The sequence below is a fragment of the Poecilia mexicana genome, unplaced genomic scaffold, assembly GCF_051168715.1.
Source record: "Poecilia mexicana isolate PSO_F unplaced genomic scaffold, ASM5116871v1 scaffold_6, whole genome shotgun sequence".
Taxonomy (NCBI): domain Eukaryota; kingdom Metazoa; phylum Chordata; class Actinopteri; order Cyprinodontiformes; family Poeciliidae; genus Poecilia; species Poecilia mexicana.
The window spans coordinates 23,810,579-23,838,110 of NW_028263375.1; the positions used below are offsets into that span (position 1 = coordinate 23,810,579).

At 37.9% G+C, this 27,532-nt stretch overlaps 2 protein-coding genes across 4 annotated transcripts in view; one reads left to right on the forward strand and one right to left on the reverse strand.

Annotated features, from left to right (window-relative positions):
- On the reverse strand, window positions 1–19,321 carry tasor2 (transcription activation suppressor family member 2). The gene is given in 23 exon segments (XM_015005586.2): window positions 1–934; window positions 936–1,002; window positions 1,707–1,888; window positions 3,462–3,567; window positions 3,661–3,814; window positions 3,898–4,020; window positions 5,332–8,445; window positions 9,812–10,274; window positions 10,373–11,102; window positions 11,474–13,594; window positions 14,735–14,806; window positions 14,905–14,977; window positions 15,278–15,384; window positions 15,513–15,607; window positions 15,702–15,801; window positions 16,402–16,418; window positions 16,510–16,640; window positions 16,750–16,887; window positions 16,970–17,061; window positions 18,280–18,352; window positions 18,450–18,545; window positions 18,773–18,921; window positions 19,190–19,321. Coding segments are annotated over 23 exon segments (8,265 nt in total). The 5' UTR covers window positions 19,224–19,321; the 3' UTR covers window positions 1–906.
- asb13b (ankyrin repeat and SOCS box containing 13b) overlaps window positions 18,070–27,532 on the forward strand; it is an 11,676-nt gene continuing 2,213 nt past the window's right edge. The window contains exons 1-5 of one of the 3 annotated variants that reach the window (XM_088006454.1): window positions 18,070–18,154; window positions 20,506–20,659; window positions 23,500–23,598; window positions 26,765–26,964; window positions 27,046–27,196. In XM_088006454.1, coding sequence (XP_087862580.1) covers window positions 23,556–23,598; window positions 26,765–26,964; window positions 27,046–27,196 — 394 coding nt within the window. In that variant the 5' untranslated portion in view covers window positions 18,070–18,154; window positions 20,506–20,659; window positions 23,500–23,555. Of the gene's footprint in view, window positions 18,155–19,615; window positions 19,758–20,505; window positions 20,660–23,499; window positions 23,599–26,764; window positions 26,965–27,045; window positions 27,197–27,532 lie in introns of those variants that run through there. The other 2 variants (XM_088006455.1, XM_088006456.1) reach the window with 2 other exon arrangements.

A 27,532-nucleotide genomic window follows, 5' to 3' on the forward strand; every position in this document is an offset into this window, starting at 1 on the left:
TTTATTTCAGAAATAATTTTTAATCAAGCAAAGTGACACGAGTTGGAAATGAAAGCTCTTTCTTAAAATCGTCTTTATATCGTTATAAACTTATCCGGTGCTGAAAAATACATTTCCAGACTGTACAGGAACCCCCACATTATCCTTTTGGTGTGGCGCCTTTCAAGTTTTCCGCAGGTGCAGCGACTTGGTGTGAAGCTGCACATACATTTAAAACTGAATTTTAAATGAGTCGGCTTGATAAAATTGGGTTTCTTCAAGTTTCAGAAAGATTTATATTTAGAAGAAAAATACCTACCTCTGTATACCTTATACATTAAGAAAATAGAAGTCATTCTCCTAGATACAAAAACAGGATTTTAAACTAGTTTAAACACATAAAAAACTTTAGATATTTGCAGGTAATGCTTAGTTATTGTTCTAAATAAAGTCAGGAAATACTGTACAAGTGTAAGCTTTAAATATCTATTGCTAATAAAAAAAGGACATAATGTAGCTTTCTTGCTTTGTTGAAAAACTATACAGTCAGTATGTCAGGACAAATATGAATAACATAAAAATTATTTGTAAGTGGATTTACATTACAATGTACAATGTTGAATTAAGTTACAATACAAACTGCGTTCAAACAGCACAGCTGCCAGCGTCTTGGCAAATACAGCCAATCTATCCAATAACTGAATCATTAACCGAGGCTATACAGAAACATGACCGGAACACCCTGTTGAAAGATAAACCGATAACTGTTACTTTACAAAAGAAACTCAAAAGTTAAGTTAGTAAAAGATTAGCTACTCGTGTAGCAGGCATTTTTACTGGTGGTTTTTTAATTCACGCATACAAAGAGCATTTGATTGTTTTAATGTTTCAGGGAGTGAACCTGATCACCGGTTCAACCTTCTTCAGTCAAACTCTGAATATTTCTGATGAAGACCGTCAGAAAAGTGTTCAGAGTCATTGTCAAAATCCCGTTCTTCTCAAAGGCACCGTCTGTCGTTGCATCTGGAAAAAGAAGGAAACCGTATTAGAGCTTTTGCAGAGTAGTAAGAGAACATGGCCTCAAGAAAGAAAAAAAATAATAATTTAATGGATTTTAAGTAAAATTGACTGAATAGTTGCTTTAGGATGCCATTTTTTAACGCCACCCTTCTCAATGCTTCTTGCTTTCTGGATGCACTAAAGTGCCTGGTTCAATAACAAGCTCAAGACCTTAAATCAGTTTAGGTCAGTTTGCAAGACCAAAATCATTTATTTTAATCCAGAGGTTTCATTTTTGGAGACGGGTCCTGTCGTCTGACAAAACTAAAATTGTTGAGTTGATTTTAACAATCATCTTTATACTTGGAGGAAAGCTTGGAAGTCTGCAAACACCTTCCCAACTGTGACGTGGAGGAGTGACGACATCATGTGATGGGAGTTACGACTACGGCAAAAATGGGTTTTCCAAATGAGCTACGACAAAGCATACTGCAAAACTGGTTTCAAAGTGTCTTAAAGACAACAAAGTCAAGATTGTTGAGCTAACATCACTTACAATTTCAGTATGATTGAAAATAAAAATAAAAATAAACTGAAAAGATGTGCGGGTCCCATAACTTTGATAATCCAACCTAACCTAAAACAGGGAAAGCTAGCTTGGGTTGATGTCAAACCCAGGCTTTGTTTAAATCTAAAACCAACAAAAATGTCCAAACACAGTTTCTTACCAGTTATAAAAACAAGAAAACGAGACGATACATGTTGGACTTGCAGTCGGAGCAGACAGGCCAGATAATCTGGTTGCTCTCTAGTCATCTGGTCACACTCGTGGTAAGGCAAGACATCCAGTATACCGGCATCTTGGCACCAGTACATCAACAGCTTCTTCTCCTTTGCTTCTTCGCTCAACCTGGATTAAATGTTCAGAAAGGTAAAACTTTAACTTAAGGCTATCATTAAGACATTCTGTATGGCATTTAAATAGATAACCGTTGCATAACATAAAGAAAAACAAAGCTGAATTGTGTCATATTAAAGTTTCTGTTGACAATACGCCTTAGATTCTCTGTGAGGTGGAGGCCAGTTTAGTTTGCTGGCCAATCAAGCACAGGAACACCCTGGCCATTGAACCAGTTTTTGGCTCCGTTTTTAAGCAGTTTGGGCAGGTTCCAAGTCCTGCTGGAAAATGAAACCAGCATCTACTTCAAGCCTTTATTTGCACCACAATTCTGACAAAAAAAAAAAAAAAAAAAAAAACTTCCAGAAAACTTAAAAGCTGCTGAAACACCGACTTCCTTTAAGTCAAGGGTAAAAACCCACCTGTTGTCTTTGGAGCACAGATTAATATATTTGATGATTTTTATTCTTGATCATTTTAATTACAGCATTTGACCAAAGGTAATGTTTTTTATCATATGAAGCACTTTGAACTGCCTTATTGCTGAAATGTCCTACACAAATAAACTTGACTTTTAGCAAAGTGAAGTGCTCCAAAATTTCCTGGTGGGCAGCTGCATTGACTGCAGCCCTCAGAAAACCCAGTGAACCAGCACCAGCAGATGACAAGGCGCCACATACCATCACTGACTGTGGAAACTTCAGACTGGACCTGAAGCAACATGGATTCTCTCCCCTCTTCCTTCAGACTCTGGGACCTTAAATTCCCAATTAAAAGTAAATCATACTTTCATGTGAAAAGATGGGAGAGATGAAGCTCTTTTTCTCTTTAGCCCAGGCTGTCTGGTTCAGGACTAGCTCAACATGAGGAACCTTATTTTACTAAAAAACATCGAGCACTACCCAGGAAACAGAGCAATCATGTTTAAACTCCTCATGAGGCAGTGCCCTGAAATATAAATGAAATATTTAGAGCATTGTCCAAAGCTCCTCAAAGAACTAGAAAAAAAACCCTGTTCCTTTATCCTTTCACTATTCACATTTTAAAAACAAACAAAACTTACACAACAGGTTAGACAGCAGAGCTGTTGTGAGCCTCTTGCCAAAATAACGTGCTCAGCAGTATTTTGCCTTTACAAAAATCACAAGATTTGAGGTCAGATGAGGACAAACTGACAAAACACATAAACCACCAAAAAAAGTGTCCTGAGTTTCAAGTTTTCTTGTGGTGCAAAAATGCAGCAGCTTTGTGGATAATTAAGTGTAAAAACTATCAGCGGGCAAGATCGGTTTAACATGTCATCACCGATTACCTAAATAGGGCGTGATCGATAGGTGACTGTACTCTCAGTCCGCTCCTTGAGAAGCTCCCCAATATTCTCGAATGAATTTGGCTTCACGTTTGTCTCAAGCCTCAGGTTATCGCTGTAACCAATACAACTTTTCACATTTTTATTTATTTTGACACACTTTCCTGTCAAAATAAATAAATAAAATAAGCAAAAAAATCAACGCTTGTATAACAAGTGTGACGTGCCAAGAGAAAAAAAAGTGATTTTTTTTTTTTTTAAAGAAATGAAACCAACCTTGCGTTCTCTTTCAGGCGACGGCTGTCTCTGTAGTGCAGCATCCATTTCCACTTCCCCATCCCGCTGAGCTCTTGCAAGATTTTGGAGATTTTTTTCATGTTGCCTCCAAATTCACACAAAGTTGATACAGTGAGTCAAACCAGGATAAGGAGGTTGTCTAAGAAGCACTGAAAAGGATTCACTTAGGTAAACATACCAACGCTGAGGGGCTCCAGCACTGCTCTGTCAAACATTACAAAGCCAGCCCGGATGAAGAGCTCTTGGTGGGTGAGATTGATGACATCATCTGGTTCATCAACTCCAGCAAACAGCACACCTGGACTCATCTTGAGCTTGAGCAAATGTGGAATCTGAAAAGTTGAGAGCAGTCATTAACCCCTGACCCTACTTCCTATCAGAGGTTGGAATTGTTTCAACCCGCCGATTCCTTTACCTTACAAATGTGCTCGGCAATATCTTCGTTTCTGAGGATAATGAGTAGTGATGAAGAACCGTCCTCGCCGAGGAAGAATTCGGATGGCTGCACAGCAGTGTGGCCCTCTGTTTCCAGCTGAGCCTGTAAAAAGGTCAGAAACAAATGAAAAAAGACAAGTTATAAATAAACTGTTGCCATAAGTGAATTTTATACTGGTTTGGCATAAACATTAAAAGGAAATGTGTGCATCTTTAGGCCTGAATAGACTTGAAAATTTGGGCAGATATCTACCAATATTATATATATTAAATATATTTTCCCACCCTTTGCACATGTATAAGCTGAATGGATTAAGGTTTAAATGTGGCGGTCAAATTGACACCTTGAGGCCGTTCTAGTGTTAAATCTCCCAGCTCTGCTTCACCTTGGTATGAAATTAAGATAGGAAAGTAGCTGAAGTGACAGGAAGAAGTGGACAGACAGAGAAGGTTTTTATTTCTCACTTTTCGGCTGATAAACACAGAAATACCATCTACTCCTCTTGGTGGAAATAGAGCACCTTCATAGCCTACTCATGAGTGTTACAGTTCACTGCATAAATCATTTCCATTTTCAATAGAAAGACCGTTAGCCGATGATGTGACTAAAATTACACACCAACGTTACTATATGGCAAAATTGAGCATGTGCGCCTTATATACAAGGTGACCAAACAGCTCAAAGGCTATCTCATGGTCAGACTTTGGTAGTTTCTATAATGCTGACTGAAAACAAAATGTGCCAGAAGTTCAGGCCATAATTTCTGGGGTTCTGCCAGAAATTGTGCACCAACAAAATGTGGCTTTGCTAAAAAAAAAAAAAAAGTGGTCTTATTTTATTTCGTCTTTTTTCTAATTTGGTTTCAAAAACCATAAATGAATAAATAAATAAACTCCTCATTATTATTCATTTGGTGGAAAATAATTCAGTCACTGAGTAAACAGGATTACTTCTGTAAAAATAAAAAACTGTCCTGGCACACCATCACCCTCAACTATTCACATGTAGAAAGCATTCTTCAAATCAACAACTTTATGATTGATCAGATAAACATCCTGCACTCTCATATATCCTTGTAAGAGGAAAGAGCTGGTCCAGTGGTTCCTTGAACCGATAGAAAGTCAAATCACTGCTCCTCAATATGAGGCTCGACTGTCACCTGGAGTCTTGTCTCCTGCACCATATTGATTACTTAACCAGTGAAACAGGCATATTATTCTCCTATGAATAGAAAACACCCTCTGCTTACTCCCCATCAAAAGACGGACCACCACCCAGCCTGTTAAGTCTCAGGAAGATACTTGGCGGCTTTCTGATTGAGAATATACACCATCGGTACAATGTAACACCTTTTGTCCAAGACATTGCCATGACACAAATTATTAAAGCCAAGCTTCTTGAAATTAATTTTACCTTTGTTTCTTTGAAGAAGATGTCATCAGATGTCACCATTATGAAGAATCTGTACTTTGTTTTACAGGATTTCTTCACAACTGCATTCAGGTTACTCCGGAAGGTCTCATCTAGCTCTTTCTTCATCTGATCGCAGAAGTCAAAATGGTTACTTTTGTCAGTTCTCGGGTCGCTCTGATGACCTTTTCTGCTTTTAGATCTGGGTGGGACCTTCTTGGCAGAGCAAACATCATGCATCCTTGCATTGTAGAGTCTAGCACATTCTGCAGTCATTGCAGAAATCCCAGGATGCTCCATTGGTTTGCCGTTTTCCTGAGACAGAGCACGGGTCACCTTTCGCTCCTCTGTGAGAGCCGTCTGGTCCTTCCTGCTAGACATATCCACCTGTATTTTTTGCCTAACAACACGGGTGTCCAAAAACTCCATTGAATCCTCTTGCTCCTCAAGTTTGGAAAAGCTGATAGTCAGAGGACTGGTACAAGACGCTGAGCTGTCATGAGTATCCGGTTGAGAGAGGGGTTCCCTTTTACCCTTTTTCAAAAGATTTTTCATCTGTTCTGAAAAGATGAGGCACTCTTGCTCCATTGATGCCTGGGTGAGGTCATTCTGAAGGCACCTTTGAGAGAGCTGCTCCAGAAAAGAGTAGGGCCTCTTCTGACCAGAATTAAAGACTGTGCACTTGAGTGAACTTTGAGGACCTGCAATGCAACCATCGTCACTTATAGTATCATATTTGTGACAAGTTAGTAACTTGTCTGAGCAATCTCTCTGAGTAACATGTATGATTATATCCTCAGCTGTCCCATTTACAGTATATTCCATAAACGTGGGGTCTTGATCCCCCAATTCAGGGAAACTTTCTTCAGATTTAGGGCATTGCACAGATGATGAAGGTGATGATGAAATTTGGTTGAGCTTTGACGTGGTTCTTCTGTAGTTCTGAGGAGAACTTGATAGGGAATCTGTGTCCTCCTCTGTGCCAGATTCACTGGAGATGTTTGCCAACCAAAGGGTGTTGGAAAAAGACTTACAGACACTGTGATTACTATCAAATCCATCAGAATTTTCTTTAAAAAACTGCCTTGTCTCCTTCAAAATCATGGAGTTTTGTGATAAGTATCTGACAGAATTGCCACTAGCTTCTTTACACTGGGAGGTAGTTTTAAGATCTATGTCTTTTGGTTGCCAATGTGGCTGACTTTCCTCGCTTTTAGATGGTTTCACTGCCATGACTGGACGCTGAGGATATGGACGGCACTCATTACTTAAATTAGCTTTTTCCTCCTCTTGCAAAACTTCCCCTGAGACAAAAGATGTGTGGGGAGGAAAATCTGGGTCTGCTAGTGTCTCCTGGTGGTTAGGATTCTCAATGAATTCGTTTAAACTTCGCAAAACCCGTAGCGTTCTTATTTTGACATCAGGACAAAGGCCACCAGGGGGATTTGGATTAGTGTTAACTGTAGAAGTTTGGAGCTTTTTATTAAAAGGCAGATCATCTGTAGGTGTTGACTTTTCGGTCACATTTTGGTCGTCTTCAAAATCAGTGAGATCTCCGGTGCTTCTGCTGGGGCTTGGACATAAGTTTAAATCATGAGGTTTTTCGTCTATAGTAGGAGTTGGGGACCTGCTGTCAAATTCTTCTCTAAACATTTCTGGTGTATACGTTTCATCATGAAGTGATGATTTGCAAGAGGGTAGTTCTCCCTCAGTGCTAATATTTAATGCAACAGATATTTGGTCAGGTAGTGCAGCTACAGGGTTAGTAGCCTCACTAATAAAGGGTATTGGTTCCTGATCTCGAACAACATTTTCTACCCTGCCTTCAGGAGGTACAACATATACCTCGCCCACATCTTTGGGTGGGTGAGTTGGATTTAGAACCAAATTCAAACTTTTGCTCAATTTGCTACTTGATTCATCAGTTTTTGAATCAGTCTTTTCAGTAAGCTGTTCATCCACCTCATACACATTATTGCCTTCACATTTGGATGGGGACTCCTGTACTTCTAGTAGAGTTTGCTCAAGATTTTCCTCTTCACATTCAGAATTGGATTCCAAACTTTGGTCAGATGTTTCCATTTTGTTTGGGGATTCAACACTATTCTTTTCCTGAGGAAAACATGGAGCTGTGGGAGAGTCATGGCTATCCTCACATGGGATGGGCAACACCAGCTCCTGAGAGTCTGTACTGTTTATATCCAAGTTTTCCTGTGATGCAGTGTCTGTAAGTTCAGGTGCAATTTCTGATGGAGTGCTAACAGTTTCAAAGGAGGGACTTTCATGTTCGGACACATCAGGATTTACACACAGCGAAGAATCTTCCATGCTGGCTGACAATGGCAGCTGCTCATCTACTAGACTGTTCTCTGAAATGTAACCCTGCTGTGCAAGATCTCCACACAGTTTGGGTAACGACTCATTTCTCAAGTCTCTATCAATGTCAGCAGCAGAAGTCCAGCTTTCGTTTTTATCACCATCTTTTTTCACACAAACATCCTCATTTTTAAAATCTTTCACTGTAGCTGTTGTACAACAGTCCATCTTTCCTTCTTGATCGTCAGTCTTGTCTGGTGAGGCTAGACTTTCCTCACCTGGCAGCTTCTCATGTACATAAGTTCCATTACAAACAATATCAGATTCTTTGTACACAGATTCATCATTTCTGTTCATCATATCTGGAGAAGGACCTCTACTGCCACCCTGGCAGATTTCCTTCTCCTGTAGTCCCACGCCTGTATGAATCACGTTGCATTCTTCTCCACTGTTCACCTCCTTGTCCACAACAGATGTGGGTGAGCACAATGCGTCTTGCTGGGGCAAGTTCCTTACTGCAGGCTCTTCATTTTCAATGCCAACTTTCTTGAAGCTGATGTCTTTGCTGCATTCATGAAGCACAGGTTCAGTTCCAAGTGTAGCTCCATCAGATTGAGCCTCAGCGGGTAAATTCTTCGTCACTTCTGATTGACAAAATATCCTGTCACTCTTAGAAGAAGGAGCTTCATTGTGACCAAAATGTAATAGTCTGTTTTCAGTTTCAGCTGTTTTACTCTCGATGTCTGTATCACCTTTGACCTCACTGGAAATATCTCTGAAATGCACCATCTCTTTGTCGAACTGTAAAAGAATGTGGGAAAGACAGAAAAAATTATATTGAAAATTAGTACTGCCTCTCTGATTAAAAAGTCACAATTTAAAAATGCCAATGTTTTACAATATAATATATTCAACAGATTACCAACAACACAGTTCATAAAAACACAATTACAACTGGGTATAATATGTGTTGAAACGCAGAAATTATTTCAGATAATTCCTGCACTGTGTATTGTACAGTTCATTATTAAAGAAAATGTACGAGTTAATGTGAAAATGTCCTGTTAATTAATCCTAGGACTTACATGACTTTCTCATAAGTGGTTCAAACATTATTGTTTTAACAAGACAGAATCACAATCACAGGCGTCAAGGAGTCTGCTGTTCCCATTAACAACATTTATTTAAGTGGATCAAATAAAAAGGTCATCACTTAAAATGGCTGTCATTCTGATTGATAGTTATAAAACAGTCACTGAAGCTAACAACAATGCACACCCTTAATACTTTCTTGCTAACTCGCGTCTGTTGTTACCTCTCAGAAAAATGACATTGGTCAAACAACATCAATCCTGTTTTACTGATTGGGTCACCCCAAAGCAGACAGTCTTTTAGGGATTTGAAAGTTGTACCTTCACAAATGGCTATATTGACCATTTATTTTATTTTTAGTGGTATGTCACCAAACACCAGCCTAACATGTGAATGCCACTACCCAATGAATGAGAATGTATATTTTTAAGTAGTCCAGAGATGCTTTTAATCATTTGTTTACCCGTATTGCCGAACAACAACTTGCAGTTGTCTGTCCTAGTTCAACGACTCTCTGACATTTCCTGAGGCATTACACCCCCTCACATTCTCCTTAGGCAGGTCTTTCGAGTTCGTTCAGATTCGATGGCCTTTTGGCATGGACTTTCATCTTTAGCACAAGTTTCAATGGGATTCAAGTTAAGGTTTTGTGCAAGTCGGTAAATAATTAGTGTGGTCTTCTAAATGCGGTTCTTTACCGGCTTGAAGCGTGTGTTGGACTATTCAGACCCAGGTTTGCTGCTCTGTATGACAGGTTGTAGATCCCTAAACCTAGGATGTCCTAGGATGTTTATAAAGTATATTTTAAAATTGTATTGCTCAATTCAACAGCAAATATAGTCTATTTAATACAGTTAAAACAATGCTATTTTTATATGCAGGATAATAAGAATGTTTTCAAATTTATGTAAAGAATCATCTTTAACGACAGCAATAAGTATTTTTTTTCTTTAGGAGACTGCAAGTGTTTGCAATCCCAGGGAAACAGACTCAGTTGGCCATCTATTAGGTCTACATAAAAAAGGTAATCTCAATACATTTTTTAAATATAATAATAATAATAAGATAGCCAAACCTGAAATGTTTCTTTCTCCTGTAGGCCTGGTGCTGGCTTTACAGCACTTAATGCTTTTACGGACTTGTTGGACACAAGAGTCACTTCTTTGTTGGGATGTTGTTCCACTGAAACCCGTTTATCATCAAAGTTTTTCACTGACAAATCCAAAATTCCAGATTCTGGTTCTGAGGCAGCATTGTCTTTTTTGCTGAGGTCCAACAGTTTTGAAGCCTCTAGGTCTGGAGACTCTGTTAGACTTGAAAGATCCACAGCTGAACAGATCTCAGGCTCAGGCTTAGTTCGGCCTGATAACGTTCCACTGGCCGTATCCACAGATCCACTCTCCTCTGAACATTGCTGCATCAGAGTTGGATCCACTTGAAAGAACCTGGATGTTGACCGGCTGTAAAACAAACCTATCCACATGTGGAAGATGAGTCGCACTTCTTCAGCAGTGTCTTGCATGGAAAAATCCCAAGGCCTATTGAAAATGTAACAAATATTATACATCACCAGGAAACGTTTAGCAAAACGTAAAATTATGATTCGTTAATTACCCAAGTATGAAACCAAACATACCCGTGCAAAGCTCGGATGATGATTTTGTCCTTTGCATCACTAGTAAACCTGCTGTCTAAATTGAAGTTGTAGTTTTCTTCCCATTTTCTTGTGACTTGAATGGATTTCTCCTTCATTACAAAGGTGCGAGAGTGTTTTAACTTTCGCCTGTGCTTCTGCAGGTTTTCTGGAGTCTTGCTGTGTTCACTTATGTCTCCCGTACTGACAGAAGGGTGTAGTGTTTTAGCTCCATAGCCATACATTGACTGGTGATGGTTGAGCAGTCTGGTTGAACCACTTAAAGGTGGTACCTGGAAGGTTGTACCTGACAAATCCAACAGTAGAGAAGATGGGGGCAGTGAGTAAGCATGATCTTCAGATATCAAAGAAACCAAATTATTTTCTGCCACAAGAGAGCATTTTGAAGGGGACTCGAGAGACTGAAGGGCTCTAGTAGCAGGATTTCTAAGCAGAGCGTGGAGAACTGACTCTTGATCAGCACTGGAAAGACTTTTTGAAAGGTCACATTTCTTCACACTGTCTTTAGGCGCACTTTCAAGTGCCTGACTTGATGGTGGAGGGACTTTGTCATTACTGAGTGCCAAGTCAGCAAGTAAGTTCAAAGCATCTGTAGATGTGCAAGTACTTTTCATTTTTTCCTTAACAGTCTTCCTGACAGTTTTATCACTAGTACAGTCATTGTATTTTTTTTCAGTTGTAAAACAAGCTGGAGTTTGAAAATGCAACCACCCTGTGAAGACAAAACAGAAGAGAAAAAGAGAAAATGCATGAAGATAACAAGTAGCACATTGAAAGCACATGAAATACACCTTTGTTTTACGATAAATTTGTCACCAACAGATATCGTCATTGCTGCACAAGGGAGGTGTAAGCTTTATTTAGTCAATCATGGCATGCTTTGACATAACAAGCAAAAAATGCTGCATTAGCAAAGAAAAACAAAATTTTAAAGTGCATAAAGACAGTAAAGATTAGCAACAGCATGCTCAGGATAGTTAGAGTTGACAGAGCCAATGAAAGGGAAAGCTGGTATCAATGTCAGACATTTGCATCACAGCCCAAGAGTATCTAGATTCTAAATAATTGAAAGACATGACTTACATTTCTTTTTAACGTTTTCAGCAGAGATGCCCTGATGCCTCTTCAGAGTCTTAATTCTACTCCTCCTTGGGAAAATTGACAGAGGCCTTTGAATTATTTGTGGCTGTTTGTCTAAGGGGGTATGTTCCTCTTTCTCTGTTGAGTCTTTCCTCGGCAGAGTATCCACCTTCTTGGCTTTTTGAAAATTTTCTAGATTCTCTTTAGGAGTCAAGCCTAAGCAATATGCAAAAAGAGGGTCAACCGATGCCATTTTTGAAACATTGACACTTGGAGGAGTTGGATTATTGCCCTTTGGCGTCTCAGTATCAGAATTCACTTTGCGTTTCTTAAAACAAAAGTCACTTTCTTGGTCAACATGTTCCCTCTTTTGTGGTTTTGTCGGGAGATCTAATGTTCTTTTTCGTCTCGAAAGAACTGACTTTAGTTTGCTAAGCAGGAGTTCCCCTTTTGGTGAAAGCTTGACTGGAGAAAAGATCTCAAGCTGTTTGGTTTCAATAGTTTTTGATAAACTATTTGTGTCATTTCTTGGAGAAACAGAACAAAAGTTAGGAGTCAATGGTACTTGGCCACTATCATCAACGTGCGGTTTTAAAATGTCTTCATGATCAAGCTGACGGTTTTCATCATCAACAGTGCTTGTGGATGTGGCTTCAGCAATCGCCGTCTCTGAAGCTGAGCCAAGTTGCTTATCCATTGTGACTTTGTCAGGAAGCGTCACAGGAACATTATGCAAGACCTTTTCAGGGCACTCATCTTTTTTTGTACACTGCATAGACTTAACCTGATCAGCAAAATCTACAGAGCCAAAAGGAACCAAAATCCTCCCACATTCAGTCACGACGGGCTTCAGGTCCCAGCGCTCCATTTTCTTTCTTAGAGGTAAAATCTCTAAGAAACTATCCCCTTGGAAACTCGCCAGTGCAACATCTGGTTTCTTCTCTTCAGTTTTGACAGAATCAACAGCAGATCTAAGTTTGTTATTTTTTGATGATAGTTTATCAAATTTGCTCTCCAGTCTGTGAAGTTTTTTCCACTTCGGTTTTAAAGAACTTCTCAACTGAGGAAGATTTAATTCCTCACTGTGCTCCTGTGTCTCACAGTTTAAATGTTCAACCATAACTGAGGTTGACCTATGAGTCTTGACAGAAGTCCCAGAAACCTTCTTTTTCACCACAGAATATATTCTTCGTCGTTTCTTTCTCTTTGTACTCTTTTGGTGGTTGGCGACATTAGGGAAATCTAAACACTTTTTTGCTTTGTCAGACTCATCAATGGCAGAGTTTACGTCTCCTGTTTGTAACTTAGCCATGGTTGAAAGACCAGAAAAATGAAAGTCAGTGTGCTTGGATGTTGATACTTCATCTGGGACTTTTCGCTCTGCTGAGGTTATGCTGACAATGAGCTCTGCAGGAAGATCCTCTGATGTTGAAGGAATTAGTGGGTCTTGAGCTCCTGGATCATCAGCTTTGTTAGGTTGTTCAGTGAGATGAGCGCATATTGGATCGCCTTTGGTAACAATTTCACTCTGCAAATTGTCTGGCACAGCATTCTGAGACATGGGTATTGCAGCAATTTGAAATTCAGGACTTGCAAAACCAATATCCATAGAAGTCTCAGTATTACCAAGCGACTGCTTGTCCGATGATGACTGGTCTTCTGCTTCCATGCAAACTGGGCTACTTGGCGCCTCCTCAGGCGATGACAGACAGATGTAGACATCATCATCAAGCTCCTCTCTTCGCTCCTCCTGTCCTGATGCCAAAATCTCTGAAACCTTAGCTACTGGAAGTTCGAAGGAGTTTGGTTTACTCAGGTACGACTTAAAGGTTTCCCATGTTCTGTTATTCCACTCAGGAGACGAATAGAGATGTCTGTGCGCTTCAGCCACGTCATAATGATCCGGAAACATCCCTAGCTCCCTTGAAGGTCTTGAAGGACTTGAAGAAAGTCCTGGATTTATTAAAGTGGCATAGCTTTGCATGTGTTCGGTCAAGACTTCACAAAGTTCATCCTTTGGATCCATGGACGTTTTCTCAGCTTCGCCCTCGGCGTAACTTAGCAATGGTAGAATACGCAGAATTTCAGATGATAGGGCACAGTTTTTCTCTCGAAATTTTGTGTCTGTGAAAAAAAAACAAAAAAAACCAAACACACAGTTTTGTGTTTAGCTTTGTAAACTTTTATGACAGAAAAACAATTGTAATTAGCTGAGTAGTTTGCAGAGCCCAAGACAAAAGTCTTTGTCTATTCCTCTCTACTGAAAAGTTCAAGCTAGGCCATACAATGACTAAAAGATTTTGAACCTGCAGTCTTGCCTAAAATTTTCTGCATCCTCTAGACACGTTTCTTTATTTGGATACCCCTGTATTTAGCTCTAGGCTTCCCTGCTAAGGAAAAGCATGGTACCCATAGCTGCCACCACAACGCTCCATGGTGGAGATAGTATGTTTGAGGTTAATATGCAGTATTAGTTTCCAGCTATACAGCACTTCACATTATGTTAAAATTGTCTAATTTTGGCTCACTGGATGAGCGCTCTGTTCTTCATGTCTGCAATAGCTTGCGGCAAACTGTAGATTTTAATTGTTATGGCTTTTCTGGAACATTAAGTTTATTTTTGTCAATCTTCCATAGAGGCCAGTTTTGTTAAATGGTTCTGACAACAGTTTCACCTCCCACCTGAATATTCATACAGCTTCCATAGAATAACCATGAGCCGCTTAGCAGATTTCTAACTCACGATTTTCCTGCATTATGAGTAACTAGGTTGATAAAAATTTCTTGGTCGGTTTTCAGAACGCATTGCCACACACTTCATTTTCAGATGATGGATTCAACAGTGCTCATTGAGATGTTAAAGCATTCAGATGCTTTAACATCTCAATGCTTTGTTGAAGCAACAAATCAAAGTTTGTTTCTTCAAACCAAAGTAACAAAACTTTGATTTGAACCTCTCCACAACTTTATTCCTGGCCTGAGTTTAAATGACTCACATGCTGACTATTCCCCAATTTATTGGGGCAATTGGTTGCACTGGATTTAATTTAGCATAGGAATCAGCGTAGGATAATTAACTGAATAATGCATGCCAGGCATTTTAGATTTTTTTCAATTTGTAAGAAAAAAGTCTGAAAACCTTGGGTGGTTCAATCTAATTTGCATTTGCAATGGAAATCCAGATAAAACTAGAATTGCATATTAAGTCACACAAGCAAGAGGTATACCATAAACTTGAAAATGTAAAAAAAATGCATTAATCACCTCTAGTTACAAACCGAGAGTCAGGAAACACAAAGAGGCCTTGCATGACCCCTGCCGAAGCAGACTCCACATCTAGAAGAGCAAAAATGTGCAAATTGATGCGTCTGTCTCATAGACAGAATTAGAGGTGTAAATGACAACTTGTAAACAATCTCATTTTCTTAGCTTACCATCATATCTGAGGAAGTGCGATGAGTGCATTAAGATAAGAAATCCTCCATCAATCAGAGGAATGATGAGAGCCTGTGCAAATGCAAGCAATGTTTTTTTTACGTTAGAGATAAAAATAAACTTAACTACAAAATCAAAAACAATCTGGTGCTGCATGGAAAATGGAAAATTGTAGGAATTCCCATTGCATGTTATTATGACGATTCTTTAGACAGATATTAAAAAGTAAATCAACAATCCAATAATAATTTTACAGCTTTGGTGCATAAAGTTAGTGCTTAGGGATTTGGATTTGATCTACATCACTTTAAATTAATATCAGATTCTGTTAGTCATTTTATGTAAAACAGTAACTCGGCTCTACAGACTCACAAAATCTTTCTCCTTGATCTCTGAGAGCAGCAGAGCAAATGAGCTGGCTTCGTTTGCCTCAGAGGATACAAACTCACACAAGTCGCAGTAAAAGCCGTCCAAAAAGACTGAAAGAGACCAGAAAACAAAAACACTGAAATGTGTGGCTGCATTAACTCATCCAAAGGTCCTGGATTGAATGTGTAAAAAATAAAAAATACTTGAACTTTCTTTTACAAACAGGATCAAAACACACCTTCCTCTGTGTAGCTCGTTTCAAAAACAGTTCTTGGCAACAGGCTTCTCAGAACTGACATGTGAATGGCTTGGTCAACCTTGATCACTAATGGTCTTTAACAGAATGGGCGAAACAAATGTTAGCTCAGACTTTACAAAATTAAAGAAGTAACTACAGCTGAGACGTTAAAATACAGCTTTAACTTACAGTTGTACAGGAATAAAGGCCACGGCAGTGGATCTGAGGTCAATATGGTAAATCTGGTTCTGTATCTGAAGCTGACCCCTCCATAGCAAGTAGTGATGAACTGAAAAAAAAATAAAAATACAGCAACAATTAAACAATATATGATCACAAGTTACAACAATACCTGTGGAGAGTTGGTTGGTTTATTTATAGCGATTTCAGTATGTGCAAGGAGTAAAAAAAATGTTAAAAAAAAAAATCACTTTTTAAAAGAAAGTATTATTTCTTGCAAAGGACTTTAAAGGTTGAGAAAAATTTTTAAAGACAAACCTCTGAGCAACTGTGGTTTGGTGTGTTGTGATTTACAGCTTCAGGGCTTCTCTTTCAGACCCACTGGGTAGGAAATAAGATATGCCAACTATTGCCCTACCCAGGGAAGCCTTTTCATTTAGTAATTGTGTGTTGTGATTTGAGACTGGACTGAATGCACTCTGTTGACTGATTCTACATTCGGAAGCCACATATATGTAGAAATAAAAGGAAATTGGGGAGTTTAAAGGAGATAGAGTATTTGTAAATAAATTAATTTGTTCCTCACAGACATTATTTCTTTCTTTATAATGTTAGAGGTACTTGCAAATGTGCACAAACTACTAAAGGCAATTACAGGAAATTAGTATGTTTAAAGAAAAGTTTTTGCTATTGTTCAAATTGTACTCACCCTGTTTTTGCACCTCACTAAAAAGAGAATTTGGGACAGAATTAAAATGAGTTTAAAACTCATATTAAATATATGTAACTGAAACAAACATGCTGTATTCAAGAATACCTTTTCTCTAGTGTAACAGGTGATGCTTTTGTATCCATATACGAAAATGACACAATAGCAAACGGACATGCAGCGCTGGGAGACTGTGATGCTTCACTGCTTCCATCATGTAGCAGCTCATAAATGTAAAACTGAAAGAGATAAAATAAACTGTGGGTGCCTGGTGTTTGTAGCAAACTACAGTAGCATATGTGACACGGTTGTGACAAGAGAAGCGCCTTTAAAGACTGAAATCTTTACCTGAGTTCTCTCAAAAGCAAGAAAGGAGCTGGTTTTGGAAGAAACAGAAGGCAACTGGTCCGACACATGACAGTCATAGCCCACAGTGGGCTCTGTGAAATGCTGTGTGTAGTTCTCTGCGACCTTTTTAACTTTGCCCTTTACCAAGAAAACAAAACAATAATTATTAATCAGCGGTAAGTCTTCCAAATGGATGTTCCGCCGTTTTGTTTTTCAGTACCTTTGTCAGCCTGATGATGGCAATGTATCCAGATTTCCCATGATACCAGCGGTTTATATCCAAACAATCAGAGTACATCGAAATGTAAACACCTTTAAGGGAAAAAATAAAAAATTTTCACTTTAATAAATGTTTTTAGAGCAAAGTAAAAACAGCGGCATTTACTATTTCAGGACCTCATAAAAGGAATGCTTTAATGTTCAATGTGAAACAGGTTTCCAGAAACGTGACACACCCTCAGCAGAACAACCACACCCTGCAGAAAGGCGTTGCCATTATTGTGAGAGACACGCCTTATGCAGGAGAAGAAATGTGAATGATCTCATTGAGTTCACAAATGGCCATAATCCTGACATTTATCTTCACGCCTCTGCTGCTAAAACATGCAGAAAACAATAGAAATACAGAAGGGACCTAACTTTGCCCCAAATCAACAGAACTATCATTTGTTTTTGTTGTTTTTTTTGCTACAACAAATGTAATAAAAAGGATCATTTATCTGTATACTGAAAAATATTATTTGGTATATGAAAAATATCAATAGAAAAAGGGTAAAAGTCACTGAAAGTTTTGTAGGTTGCAAAAAAAGAGCAAGTCGCAAATCTGGTTTTAGTGGGAAACAGGAGCAGCCAAAGACCTGTCAGGTGGGTTCATTTTCCATTATGTTTTGTCAGCCATTTGGAAAAACAGAGTCCTGAAAATAAAAGCTGGTCTGAACGAGAGATAAATGGAGAATCTGCTGCAACTACCTTCACAATCTGTGTCACAAAAGAACTGCATCAAAAATAATTTCAACCAGAAAAGTGAAGTTCACAGCACAACTAGAGTTACATCTGAAACAATAAAGCTTTTATTTGTTTGTGCTCTTTCATTGGCTCAGTTATTCCTCAGTTCACTAAGAATTTCTAACACTTCAACTTTATATTTATGCAGAAAAATCTGAGAAAAGTAATCAAGACTGCTGCAGCGACTCTACTTCTGAAGTAAATACAGTTCCGAGTGTACATATGCTGTGATTTACAGTTTCACTTTCAACTTAGGATTTTTTTTTTCACTTTCATTTATATACATTGATAGAGCTCTGAAACTTGCTTTCACTTTCATAGGGACTACAGCACTGCGGGACAAACAACAGTGTCTTTCCACTGGGAAAGACACTTTACTTTTTAAAAATAATTTTTAACGGTAAGTTCATCTGAAATATTTATACACATACTTGTAACTTAAGTACTGCAGTTCTAGTCTTATTCGCCTGGTTGCATCAGACTTCAGGGTGTGTGCATGTCATACATAGGAAATAAGAAGTTTACCTTTTGCTGGATCTCCCAAAGTTGTACATGTGCTGTTTCCAGAGATTACACCAGTTTGTCCAAGTGCATTAGCCTTTAAAAACATTAAAATAGTTTATAAAAATATGACTATCAGCAACATTTGATAAAATATGTATTCTCTGAGCTGTGTAGGTCTCGGCGAAATGTACCTTGCTGCCGTCGTCAAACAACAAAAAGCCGTATGTTTCTTTGAGATCATCTTCTGAGTACCCTGCTTTTGTTTTCCTTGCTCGAAATGCGTTGTACTAATGTGAAGAGGACATTGAGAAATCAATTTGGAAGCTGATACAGTCGAAGGAATGTTCTAGTTAGAGATGGTCAATATTAAAGTCGCATTTTAAGTAATTATGTTTTTCAGAAAAATTGTGGGAAAGTTATTTAAATTAGCTAATACAGTGTAATATGAACTTCTTTGAGGTGTGATTAGTGTTGAACAGAGGCTGTGTGGTGAGGAGGAAAAGACTGAGCTGACCTTGTCCTCAATATCAGGATTCTTGACTAACACAGCAGACTTGTATCTGAAAAACTGCTTTGATTCTTCGTACAAGTAAGCACTTTGAAGTGGAGCCAATATATTGCTCTGAAAGACGTCCGAAGATTCCGACACAGGTATTAAAAAACCTGGTGTAAACAGAAAATATGACCATGAGCGAAACATATACAAAGAGCTGGAAAATTACAGAAAACTGCAGTCAGTGAGCAGGGAAAAAAAAAAAAAAAAAAAAAGAAGGTATTTCACAATCCTGGACAGGCTAACCCGAGAGCCAATACCTAGCATTTAGGTGTCTATTTCCATTAATATGCTTCAAAGTTGTTAAAGTGTTACAAATTGATATTTCCAATTAATACCCATTAATAGAAAAGTCCTAAAAATACTGAAGCTCGTCACCTTCTCTTGAGGCTCCTCCATGTCGACTTTCCATTGCTTATGAAATCTGTCCTTCTCCCTTTGCTTGTCGTTTTAAACAATTGTCCCTGTTTCTTAACATCACAAACGACCGATAAAATCCCATTAATCCTGAAATATCCGAAGCTTTCAGAGTCCCTTGCGCTGTCGCCTCACTTCCAACTGACATGTTCATGCGACAACCAGGAAGTTACAAAATACCCCTCGGTCCAAACACGAAGGAGCAGAAATGTCCACATTAAAATCACTTCTTCCGCTTTCCAAATGAAACAGTCGCTTAGCTACGATACTACATAGGTCCCCCACGAGGTTCCTGGTGTGGGCAACCAACATATGGGTTCTACGCGACGAAAAAGAAACAGAAACCTATCGAGCTTAAAGCGTCCATCTTGAAAGTGTAGACCAAACTACCGAGGCTGCTGCTGCTGCTGCTGCTCGAGCTATGGCGAAGCTAGTTTGCGCCTGCGGTTGACTGCTCGTGCGTCTGGTTTTCCTGCATTGTCTTTAGGGAAAATATAAGACATAACCGCTCTGGCGATGTGAAGCGTAGGTATTGGAGCTTTCTCGAAAACATATGAAAACAGATCAATGTGGTTTATTGTAACTGTTCTTAGTAGAATGAGGAAGTAAGTAGGGTGTCTGTTCTATAACCGTTTGTGCATTTCTCTTATTCATACTTTCAAAATATGCAATCTTTAAGTAAACAACTGGCTTAACTTCGGCAGTACATCCTTTTGGAAATGAGAAAAGAACAGTAATAACTGGTTGGTATGGCAGTACATGAGCCTTTGGATTATCACAGTTACCAACAGGAAGTGATATTTAAAGTTGAAAAAAACAAAACCTGTAATCCAAGCTTCAACTGAGTTATACCTGCTTAGAGCAGTAGATTATAACCAGCATACAAACTAAAACAGTTTCCTGTTCGTTTAACTAAGTTCTTTATAAATGCTGAATAGGATACCAGAACCGAGACAAACAAAATGATAAGGTGGGTCCACCTTTTAAATTGCATTTTCCTACAGGAGCAGTTTCGAATCAGATTAAGCCAATTTGAAACTGAAAGTAGTAGAACATATTTGTGGTGAAAAGTAGCTGAAGGTACTCATTGCTTTTGAAAATAAACTTCTTGCCTGGTAAGAATTTGATCAAATATCTGTTGACATTTGATTTTAGCTATCAGAAAAGAAGATTAAGCTCCACGTTGGTTAGAAAGAAAACATCTTCTTTAAAAAATGACAGTTTTCACTGTACGTAAAGGAACATATAACTGCGGTTGTTTTTGTCTTCTCTTACAGGCTTGAATTGCTGAAGAACTCAATGAAACCATAACATTACCAACACCAATGTGACAGAGCTAACTGTAGCTTTTGGGATCAAGAGAACCAAAGAAAAGAGGATGTGAAAAATTAAGAAGTAATTAAACATTGACAGGTGTCAGTTGTTTTACAAGTAAGATGATGAAACAAAATGAGTCCAAGTCTGTCTGTGTGTATAACTCTGACAATAATATTTCCAGATTTAAAAGCGCCCAGTTTTGGCTAAAAAGTAATTGAATGCAGGACAAAAATATATCTTCTGTTTTTAATCAAAGAGTTTAAGAAGATTGACACACACATTAACACATCCTAAATAAATAAGGGAGCAGATGCATAGTTTTTGTAATTGTAACATTATAAAAAATAGTGATCAGACATTATTAAAAACTGTGTTAAAGCTCAGGTTATTTATGTCGCTGTTGAAGCCTTGTTTTATGTCATTGATTAACCTGTCTTCATCTGTGCACTTGAACTCAGTGAGTCATTTGACTCTCACAAATTTTATTTTACAGGCTGTTTTTTTTTTGTTTGTTTTTTTGCGTTGCATTAGACTTGTTTTTTCACCGTTTGTCTGACTGGAAATTCTTCATCTTGACAGGCAAGTTTTTGCCTGACTCTGCCTCATTAACATGTGTTTATGGTTTACTTCTGGGTCCAACATTATTTTTTTTCATCGGCTGGCTTACTGTGTGGATTATTTTTTATTTGGCAATTTCCTTCCACCACTACTGCTACTTGGATTACATCCAGTTGTATTTGTCTTTTAATCATGCATTGGTGTCCTCGTGCATATATTACTGTAAAACCCTTTTCACCAGTATGACTCAAGGCAAATCATAAATTTCAGACCTTCTAGCTATTCAGTGTTTATCACCAAGACTTTTCACAAAATCCAAAGTAATATTACACCTGCTCTTGACACTGGTTCCCATGAAACTTTAGAATTCATTTTAGAGTATTCACAGTCATGGACTTTAGTCCGAATGGCAAAGGAATTGATTATCTACATCAGCTTTTAACGAAACATGTTCCATCTCGTAATGGTCTCAAAGTCAGAATCTGTTGGTTGTAGCGTAAAAGCTACGGGAGTATTTTGTAAGATGCTTTAGGGACCAGAGTTTTGGAAACCTGGATGTCAATTCTGAGCTGAACTTGTTTTTAGCCCTTTATCTCAAGAAGATATTCAGCATTCTTATACTCAACCCTAAACCACTACTACAGTCACATTACCCTGGGTCTCACCACTTCCATGTCACATATCCTTATTCCTTCGCTGAATTTTGTTCCCAAATTGTAAGAAAGCCACACCAACTTCCCATGCCACAACAGAACACACTCACCTCTTTTCAACCAACGAGATGGTTTTAAAGAAGAAAGTGACATTAAATAACCTGTGGACTCAGACAGTTCAAATTCAGATATCCTTACTGACATTTAGTTTTGGATACTGGTGGATGCGAATTGGGGTTTTGGATTGAATTTTCTCAGAAAGAAGATGTTTTATATTAGATATCATATAAAAGGGTATTTGCAAACGATTACATTTAAACCAAAAATATCTTGCTATCAACATTCAAAGTGTTCACAACCTCTACCTAAAATTTTATCTCAATATTTAGTCTGAGACTGAATGTAAAAACAAGTATTTTTTGGTTCAATTATAATTTCTCAAAGCTGATATGAAAATTTCCTTCCCTACCAATCGTGGAGCATTTATTATTCAAAAATGTCTAGTATCAAGTGAAATTTTCAGTCTTCCAGTAGCTCATATTAAAACTCAATTTAATTTGAGCAAATTTAATGAAATTACCATCAAGACTTTGCCATATTGTACATTTTTCCATGCCATGTCAGATGATTTGCTGAAATGGCTCCTTTCAGTCAAACCTCAGCTTCCTGTGAAAGTCTTTGTGGTTTCCTCTACCATCAACAACTCAACCATGAATACGGCTGAGAGGAAATTAACCTTACCTAACGATTGAATAAATGCTTATTCATATCAGACTGATTTATATACAATTATATTCAATTAATCAGAAAATAGAAGGTTCATTTATTTATTAATTCTCCAAGTGAAACACATTGTATAGATGAATTACACACCGACTGAAGCCTTTCTTTATTTATGATTATTTTCCAATTATAGCTAATGAGAACATGACATTTGAGATTAGATATTACAAGACAATAAAAACACTTTTAATACAGAAATATTGGCTTGATGAGAAGTATGTTTTATATCTTGCTTGTCTCAAATAGTATGGACAGCCATTTCAGCCAAAATTAAATAAATAAATAAATGGGTGAATAAATAAAATTTTTTTTTTATTTATTTCACCCATTTATTTATTTAATTTTGGCTGAAATGGCTGTCCATAAAAAAGTACTTTTTATCTGAGAAACCAGCCTCATCAGAAAGCATTCTAATTTATTGAACAGCTGTACTTTAAAGGTTAAAACTGTCTGTTTGGAAATTTGTGTTAATCCCACATGATATTGCCATGACATTAAACAAAAATCTTGTGACTTTGATGCACAATACTTATTGCCAATAAGTATTATTACAACCAAGAAAATATCAACCAGACCATTTTTAAAAACTTTTTTCCCCACTAATTTATATAGTCACAAAACTTGACTAAATGGAGTTTGGTCTGTGTTGAAGAATAATGTTTCAAAAATATAACAAATAATGGCTTTCAGAGAAAAATTGTGTAATTTATTAATTTCAAATTTTCTGAGCTTTTTAAAAATTTTAAAATGCTACAAAGATAAATAATGACTTTTGTACAACACTGTGTTTTATGTAACGTCTTTGGTCCTCCGCCTACATATCCCAGAATCCCCAGACATTGTTTATTTAGCCTGCACCCCGGCTGCTCTCTCTGAACAGGACACTGCTCAATTGCCAGCTGTTATTTAGTAATAATGCATTACTTACATGCATCCTTAATTCTTTACTTCAAAATGAAGTACACATTCGGCTGAACCTACGCTGAGAGCCGGAAGGAGAAGAACGGGAACATGAAATGGAGATAACCCGGGCCAGACCGTCGCTGTATGGAGAAATCGGTAAGTAGCTTACAGTGTGTGACTAACCTGAGATACCAGTTTATAAAAAGATTTGGCCAATGATTATGTCTGCTTGGTTGATGCAGTTTTATGTTAGCTTTCATTTATTGGCTTGAGTGAGCTTTTGAAATGTAGCCACAAGGGAACCTCAGCGTGGTTTCTTAAAGTAGTGATAAATGGAGAGCATGGCAGCAAGCTTTAAGCTCGTTAGGAAGGAGAAAAGTGGCTGAAATCGTCCATAAGGGCAGTCCCCCAGGGAGATATTAAAAAGCATGGGGCATCAGAGTTAAAAGGTACCACTTGTTTGTGAGATTTGTCTTGAATATTTTTCTATTGCTTTTAAGCATTTGCACTCAATGGGGAGTGTGTGCCCAGTGGCACAAAACGTGGCTATGCACTATATGTGGTGCATTTTAGGTGTGCCAGGCACCTAATATGATGGAATAAATATTTCTAGTCTGTATCTTCTACATCTGACAGATGTTTGTGTATTGAAAACCCCCAAGGGGAGCATATTATATTATATTATATTATATTATATTATATTATATTATATTATATTATATTATATTATATAAAAACACCTCAGAAAGTACTTAGCTGTGTCCCAGTATGTGCCTTGTGCTTGCAGCTGAGACTAGGTTATGTGAGTCTGGGCCCACTGAGTTGCCCCTGGGACAAATATTTGTTTCTAAGAAAGTCATTAGGGTGTCACTTATTGGTCACCATACCAAATCATATAGAATAAACTGAATATATATATATATATATATATATATATATATATATATATATATATATATATATATATATATATATATATATATATATATATATATTATTATATTATATTATATTATATTATATTATATTATATTATATTATATTATATAAAAACACCTCAGAAAGTACTTAGCTGTGTCCCAGTATGTGCCTTGTGCTTGCAGCTGAGACTAGGTTATGTGAGTCTGGGCCCACTGAGTTGCCCCTGGGACAAATATTTGTTTCTAAGAAAGTCATTAGGGTGTCACTTATTGGTCACCATACCAAATCATATAGAATAAACTGAATATATATATATATATATATATATATATATATATATATATATATATATATATATATATATATATATATATATATATATATATATATATATATATATATATATATATATAAATAATAATTATCTGCTGCTTGACCTTTATCAGAGTGTTTGAGTGCTCCATCTAGCAAACCACAAACACTTGTCTCTGCAGTGTAAATATAGATTTTGATAGGAACTGCATGAATGTAGCATTACTGTTCCTACTGTCGCTGGAGTTGTAAGATGGTTGCTGTATAACACCACTGTTTGATGAAGAAGCAAAGTGGTGCAATGACAGAGAATGAAAGTCTTTGTGTTTTTGCAGTGTAAGATAATTACAAGCTATACTTCATGCCTAACTGCAAACCCACATTGAAATAAAATCGGATTTGTCCATTATTATCATCAACAATGATAAAAATTAAGTTGTTGCCACGAAATATTAGGTTAAGCTCCATGAAGTAAACAAGTTGTTCCCATGAGTTATTAAGTCGTGCCCACAATGTTGTGGCCACAATTTTCCCCCCCATATCACTAGACAGGCTCCATAGCTACAAACAAAATAAAACGCATTTATGCGTTTTATTTTATTTTTTATTTATTATTTATTTATTTATTTATTTATTTTATTTTTGAAATAATTTAAAATAAAATTTTATTTTATTTTTATTTTATTTTATTTTATTTTGTTTATAAACTGACATCAGCAAGAACATAAACAATGATTTAGTAATTAAAGGCACAATGTGATTATTGTCAATCAGGATCAATCAAAAACAAGCTTTGAAAATGCAGCAATGTGCGTTCTTTCGTATTTGTACTTAACTTTAAAGTATTTACATATGAATGGAAGTCTACTAAGAAAACACTGAAATCTCCCTAAAAGGAGCATTAAACCTTCCTAGCGATTTCGCTCGTCGGTTCCAATAACGTGTGACGTACTTGCGTGATGATAACATCCAAGATGGCGTCGCGGCAGAATCGCTTCAAACTGTAGTTACATTTCAAAAAGATTGAGCTACTACGGCCGGCTGCAACATGTGCCGAGCTTTAATCACAGTACAAGTCTAAAATACATTAACATCCTGAAACAGCTCACCACACAGCATGCGACTGATTTATACGAATGTAAAGTGTTTGATACGTTGCTTAGCGACGGCGGTGCCCCTTGAGTGGGGCGGGGGGAAACAGCCACACCTGCCATGAATGTCCCAGGTAACATTTCTGCATTAAGAATGTTTTCTTATTGGTCTGATGTAAAATATTCTAATCTTAAATGTCATGTTTTCATTAGCTGTGAGCAAGAAATCATCATTGTTAATAGAAATAAAAACTTTAAAACATTAGTCTGTGTGGTATTGTGTTCAACTTGTGAGCTGAGTTACTGAAATACAGGAACTTGTCACTAAAATTCCAATATGTTCAATATGACTGTAGTTGACAAGGACTGCCGGAGTGATGCTCGCTCATACGTAAGCTCTTGTACACTTCTAGCTACATATTTTATTGACGGACTAAGATGACAGAGGCGAAAATAAATAACATCTGAAGGGGTGTTTTCCACAGCTGAGTCTGGAAAGATTGTTCTTTGTGCAGACATTTGCATGTCATGTTAAAATGTTCATTTGACAGAGGGATTCTTATGTTTTAAGCCGACTTTAATTTAGTTTGAATCAAATACAACCTGGTGCACTTTTTGGGTTAAAAAGTTTATTTCAAAACTCGGATGAGAATTGATAGGAGACTCAATAAGGAATCAAGACGATAAGTGATATCAATTCCCATCCCTGCTGCTAAGCATGGTGGAGGATCTGAGACGCCATGGGAACCTTGTGAGACTGGATGGAAATGTGGTATTTTAAATAAAATTCTGCAATATCTGTGCACTTCATAAAAAAGGTGAATTCACCTTAAATGTTTTTGCACATTTGCGATAAGAGGAACCAATAGGCGCAGAGGACAACGTATGCATGTAACTATCTGAAAGATCAAGCTAGACAGCTGAAGGCAGATCACAGCCCCACGCCTCAGACACGAGCAGGAGTGCTCAGACTTGTTTTGCTTTTTTTGTGTCTGCAGCTCATGGCCTCGGATTCTGGACGGACCGGTCAGCGGTGCACGAGGCCGCTGCGCAGGGCCGAGCCCTGCAGCTGCAGCAGCTCATTGAGGCGGGCGCTGCCGTGAACATCGTTGCAGTGGACTCCATCACCCCGCTGCACGAGGCCTGCATACAGGGTCAGACCCAGTGCGTCAGGCTGCTGCTGGCCGCCGGTGCACAGGTGAGGTGACCCGGATGTGGCTGTAGGCATGAAAGTGGCTCTTCTAATGTGTTTGCATGCGACTACGGGGCCGTCCTGCAGGTGGACGCTCGGAACATCGATGGTAGCACCCCGCTGTGTGATGCCTGCGCAGCCGGGAGCTTGGATTGCGTCAAGCTGCTGTTGGAGTATGGAGCGACCGTCAATCCTCCACTCTTCACCTTCTCTCCTCTTCACGAGGCGTGCATGGGAGGTAACGGGCTCACGCAAACTGCATTGCAAGTCAGCAAGATATACAATCTCGAGATAGGTTATCATGCTCACATTTCCTGGGGCTTCTTTTGAAAATCCTCTCAGGGCTTTCAAGGCATTTAGTTGAGTCCAGATAATGTTTTTTTTATAGTGGATAGATACAAGCCATCTTAAGCTTTTGTATGGTGTTTGAATTTACACAGATGTGTTGTCGAAAAGTTGAAAAGTTCTTAGCTAGCTTAGACATTTCCTCTTTTAGCTCTTTTAGGCTTTGTTAAAAAAAAAAAAAAAGAAAATCACCGTTGTGTTCTCTGTTTTAGATATTTCTCACATGCAG